The sequence below is a fragment of the Gracilinanus agilis genome, unplaced genomic scaffold, assembly GCF_016433145.1.
Source record: "Gracilinanus agilis isolate LMUSP501 unplaced genomic scaffold, AgileGrace unplaced_scaffold52666, whole genome shotgun sequence".
NCBI classification, from domain to species: domain Eukaryota; kingdom Metazoa; phylum Chordata; class Mammalia; order Didelphimorphia; family Didelphidae; genus Gracilinanus; species Gracilinanus agilis.
In genome coordinates, this window is record NW_025387650.1 from 1 (window position 1) to 5,698 (window position 5,698).

A 5,698-nucleotide genomic window follows, 5' to 3' on the forward strand; every position below is an offset into this window, starting at 1 on the left:
CCGCCCAGGCCGCGCACCATGGATGTGGGCCATCTGCCAGTGCGGAATGTTCACTTTCTTGTTGCCTCTCAGGGCCAGCGGGAACGTGACGGCGTCCCCGGCCGCGAAGACGCCCGGGACGTTGGTCTGCATCATCTGGGGAGAGAAGAGGAGAAGGGAGACGGCGGCCAGGGCAGGAGCCTGGAACTCCCTCCCGCCCAGCAGGCCTCCGGAGGCCCCTCGGGGGAAGCGGCCCGCCCAGAGCCCCCCAGCCCACCTTGTTCACAGGAATGAAGCCCCGCGCGTCCATGCTGATCCCGCTCTGCTTCAGGAAGCCTGTGGCGGGGACGGCGCCTGGCGGGGCAGAGACGGGCGTGAGGCAGGCCCAGGAGGAACACGGGCCGAGGCAGGGCGGCACCAGACCTCGGCCCGCTCTCCCGTCTTTCTGGAGTGGGCCTCGGGCCCGGCTCGGACCTCTAACCGAACCCAAACTGAATGCCTCCGTCACCCCCACCCCAAGGGCGCACCGAACTGTAGGCGCAGCCGCCGCCTTAGCCTCAGCCCCGCTCCCGAGCTCAGAGCAAACACACCCCACATCCCACTCCTAACTCGAGCCCTGACTCCGAGCCAAAAGGCCCCCCTCGTTTGACCCTTGAGCCACCTTCCCCGGACCCAAACCTCAACCACCAAGACTAGCCTGGAGCAGGAGGCAGCAGCCAGGCGGCTCAATAGATGGAGAGCCAGGCCCGCCGAGGGGAGGCCCCAGATTCAAATCTGGCCTCAGATACTCCTAGCTATGTGACCCTGGGCAAGTCATTTCACCCCCATTGCCCAGCCCGTACTGCTCTTCTACCTCGGAACTAATGCACACACGCTGTTGATTCTAAGATGGAAAGGAAGGGGTTAAAAAAATTAAAAAGTCTAGCCTGAACCTCGAGGGTCACTGGCACTCCTGCCTCCTCCTAATCTCCTCTCTGTAATGCAGACTTGAATACGCTCCAGCACTAACTCCGGGCCCAGCCGGCATGGCTGGGCCTAAACTCAGAGGCCCAAGCCGGGAGCTGAGCCTTAATGTCATATCAGGGCGAAATCAATTCCTGGAGAGTTGACTGAATGACTGCATGTCTCTGGGTCTGGGGCCAAGACCCCAAAAAGTCTGCTTTTCACACGGCTTTTGTCCCTGGGCATCCCGGGGAACGGCCTCCTTTTTAACAGATTTTGGTGAATGAATGGAATGGACAAGCGTCCTTCTGTGGAGCTGGCAAACTCCTCATCTGCCCACCTGAGGGGATAGGATGGTGCGATGGCCACTTCTTAATTAGCCAACCACCAAACAGAGATGCCTCCCGATGGTCGGGGTGGGGAGGCTAAATGATGAGCTCTGGGTCTGTGGGCAAAGGAGAGGGCCAGAGGCCTATGTCAGCATCAGTCACTGTCCCCAGTGCCACCTAACCTAGAAATGGACATGTAGTCAGCAAACCGGTGTTTCTTACCCAAAATCAGTCTCTCGAGATCATTTTAATCATAACAGGAGAAGGGAGGGAAGAGCCCAAGGAGGTGCCCACTCACCGATGCCCACCACACAGACGTCAGCCCGGACCACCTTCCCACTCTTCAATATCACCTCCTTCAGCTGCAGGGAGGAGAGGAAGAAGCAGGAGGTGAATTGAGACCCGGGAAGGGCAGGGGAGGGCAATTGGGAGGGAGGCAAGGAAGAGACACTACAGTTTTGGAGTCTCTCTCTCCGTCTCTGTGTCTGTGTCTCTGTGTCTGTGTCTCTCTGTCTCTCTCTCTGTCTCTGTCTCTGTCTCTCTGTCTCTGTCTCTCTGTCTGTCTCTGTCTGTCTCTCTGTCTCTGTCTCTCTGTCTCTGTCTCTGTCTCTCTGTCTCTGTCTCTCTGTCTGTCTCTGTCTGTCTCTCTGTCTCTGTCTCTCTCTCTCTGTCTCTGTCTCTCTGTCTCTGTCTCTCTGTCTNCTCTCTCTCTCACACACACACACACACACACACACACACACACACAGCCCCAGGTTTTTAACTACATCACAAATGAATGAAATGGAGCACTCCATGTGGGAGGGGGCACATCTGGGACCTGCGAGTCTTAAGGAAGAAAAGTGAGGGGTGGCCTTTGATTGGGGAATAGCTCAACAAACTGTGGTATATGGCTGAATTATGTGAAAGAGAATTCTTTACTCTATTGTCTATCCTGAGTTAACTCTAACTTAAGAACAAGCTTGAACTAGGTGGAGGAGCTCACAAACCACGTAGTGAATTCACACCCTACTTAGTGCTGGGTGAGAAGCCAGCAAGATACTTGGAGAGCTCCATCTTTCTTCTAACTCAATCAGTCCAAAACTTGTGAATTCTTTTAAGAGTTCACACAAGAGTTCACACCCTCAGAAACTGTTCAACCAGGAAACTGTGAACCCTTTTGATGAGAAATTGACCTTCAGAAGGCGAGAAGTTGATCCCACAACTTGAGGAAAAGAAGGTATAAAAACCCAAAGAAGACAGACCTGAATGGAAGTTCTGCCTGTTGTGTGACCCAAAAAAACTCTCACCCTCTCTGAGCCCTCACCTTCTCCCTACACCATCACCACTCAGCCATGTGGGAGGATGGGGGGGGGGCTAGCAAATATGGCAGGACTGCTGCTACCTTGACCTGCTAAGAAATCAACAAGACTGGGGGCAGCTGGGTAGCTCAGTGGATTGAGAGTCAAGCCTAGAGACAGGAGGTCCTGGGTTCAAATCTGGTCTCAGACACCTCCCAGCTGTGTGACCCTGGGCAAGTCACTTGACCCCCCCCCCATTGCCTAGCCCTTGCCATTCTTCTGCCTTGAAGCCAATACACAGTATTGATTCTAAGGTGGAAGGTGAGGATTCAAAAAAAAGAAATCAACAAGACTGACAGGAGGGAGACAAGGGATGACCAGTCTCCATCGATGTGATTTTTCCAAACAAATCTTGTCAAACTTGGCAGCCTCTGCTTCAATCACTCCTAAGTCCCTGCTACCCTAAGGCTTGGCAGCTCCAGAGCCACTTCAGATGCCACGGCAGCCCTGGCAGAAAGTGAGCACCAAGAGATTAGCCCCATTGTACAGGAGAGGAGACTGAGGCTCAGCAATTGGGAAAACCCTACTTACAACCCTACAACAGCCTTACGTGGAATTCCAAGAAACCCACCAGAGAACCCGAGCCTCCCGCTTGATCCTAGATGGCTCCTGGGCTCCCCACATGTGAGATCCCTGCATTGGCCATATTCAGAGACCAGAGCTGTGGGGAGGAGATTTTCCAACCACTAGCCCAGAGGGAGACACACAGCCTTTGAACGGGCAGCAGAACCTTGTGGCTGTGTACCAGTGTAAAATATGCAGAGGAAGCCCAAGGCAGTCAGGGTGCTGAGGTCTAATTACAGTTTCCCTTGCACTAGGTAGCATGAGAGTAAATCTTATACAAGTACTGCCTCATTTGAACCCAGATCTGTCTTCCTCATTTCAAGTTGAATACACACTATTTACCACCCTTCAGATTACAAAGCACCTTAGAATGTCTGGCAGGTCAGAGAGTGAGGTGGAAAAGACTCCAGATCTGGGGTCGAAGGAGCTGGCTGCAGGACGACAGCTTGGCCACTGGCCAACAAGACCCTCACAGGTTCAATTTGTCCCTTTCTGTGTGGCACTCGACTTGTATACTCTGTCCCACTCTTGGGAGTATGATGAGAACCAAAGGACGTCCTGGCCTTTTCAGTGCAAACCCAAGCATGCTCCCCCGTCTTGTACTTGAGTTTGGGGGGAGGAGGGATTCAGTGATGCAGAGCCCCCCGATCACACTCCCCCTCTCCCCCACCCCCAGTCCCACGTTGGTTTTATTTGTGACATTAACTTTTTGAACCCAAGTGTGGGACTTGACATTTATCCCCATTTCATTCCATCTTCCTCAAGCAATGTTGGTCCAATGTTCTAGCAGATGGAGCTCTCCTGGGTCCTGATTGTCATCTGACACTTTGGGTCCCTTTTCTCCCCCATAAAATGAAGGGGTTGGACCAGCCTGTCCCTCCCAGCTCTAATCCCCTTAGAAATTCTTTTTTTGTTTTTGTTTTGGGGCCTGTAAACTCCCAGAGCGCTGGTCTCCTTCAGCACCAGGGCCAGCGCTCTCCATCTGCCCTTCCTCCAGCCCCAGACTAAATGGGTTTTCTTTTTTTGTTTGTTTGCTTTTTGTTTTTTAATAAACCCTTAACTTCTGTGTATTGGCTCCTAGGTGGAAGAGTGGTAAGGGCAGGCAATGGGGGTCAAGTGACTTGCCCAGAGTCACACAGCTGGGAAGTGTCTGAGGCCAGATTGGAACCCAGGACCTCCCGTCTCTAGGCCTGGCTCTCAATCCACAGAGCTACCCAGCTGCCCCCTAATTGGGTTTTCTGAACTGGACAGGAGTGCTAGCTGGGACACGTACCTTCCCCTCCTGGGCCCGAAGCTCCGAGACCTCGGTCTGCATGTAAAACTTGATCCCGTTGTTCTCAAACATCTGTCATGGGGAGAGAAGGGCAAGGTGGAGCCCAGTGGCAGATAGGGCTGCTGCTCCCCTCAGCCCTGGCATCAGAGGGGGTGCTTCCACTCTCCTCTCACCTTCATGAGTGCTCGGCCAACCTTCTCCCCGAGGAACTTCCGGAAGGGCGTCTCTTCCAACTCCACAACAGACACGGAGTGCGCCTTGTCATTCAGGTACGCGGCGACCTCCATCCCTGGAGACAAGAAGGACAGGAGGGCCGAGATGGGGATGACTGTCTTCCCAGGTATCTGGGGAGAGGGGATGAGGAGGGGGATGCTCCCAGCTTCTCAGGGGATGGGATAGAGCTGGACACTGACCTGTTCAGAAGAGGTTCCTCGATGTGGGAGGGGAATGTGGGGAGAGCCCGCCAAAGCCCACTTACCCAAGAAGGCAGCCCCAACCACCACGGCGTTCCTCCCGCGGGCCAGCTTCCCGATCCTATTGGCATCTTCCGGGGTCCGAATAGTGAAGACATTCTCCACTTCTTTTCCTTTGCAGTTGAGTGTCTTGGGGCTGCCCCACCCCACAAGAAACAAGATTACTCTGGTGTTATCTCTGTCTATTAGGACTCTCTCCAACCTTTAACAGCCATCCACAAAACATTTACTGGGTGCCAACCCTGTGCCAAGGTCCAGGCTGCCACCCAGAGGCAAAAAGGGCCGCCCCTGCCCTCAAGGGGCTTCTGTTCCATGATGGATAGTGAGAGTCCTCCACTGTGGGGAGGAGGATCAGCCTCTGACCCAGACAATAGTCCAAGGCGGATTCCAAAGATATGCTGAAAAGCGCGCTCTGAACCAGTTTTCCTTTCTCTTTTTCCACCACATGACTACTATGGAAATCACTCTCCAGATTTCACATGTCTATGTCATGGGGATCCTCCTGTTTCTTACCTTCTCGATATGGGGAAAAGGTCTGGAGAAGAGAACTGGGAACTCACAGAATTTAAAAACGAATGATCACAAAGAATTAAAAAAAAAAAAGATGTTTCTGTTCTATTGGGGGAGTGTTGGGAGAACAACATGTACACAGCCCAGTACATACAAAGCAATGCGGCCTAAATTCAAAAGGGAGACAGGAGGACTAACAACTGGATAGGAGCAGGGGGAAAGGGGGAGGACGGGGAAGAAGAGAAAGAGGAGGAGGAGGAGGAGGAGAAGGAGGAGGAGAAGGAGGAG

The 5,698-nt window shown here is 53.4% G+C and overlaps 1 protein-coding gene across 1 annotated transcript; it reads right to left on the reverse strand.

The window, feature by feature from the left end:
* Positions 1-17: 17 nt before the first annotated feature.
* Positions 18-5,102, reverse strand: LOC123255819 (apoptosis-inducing factor 3-like; the record flags this gene model as incomplete). The annotated part of the gene is made up of 6 exons (XM_044684547.1): positions 18-135; positions 257-333; positions 1,549-1,612; positions 4,428-4,499; positions 4,601-4,716; positions 4,906-5,102. Coding segments are annotated over 6 exons (644 nt in total), but the record flags the coding sequence as incomplete, so codon positions are not given.
* Between the last annotated feature and the right edge of the window lie 596 nt (positions 5,103-5,698).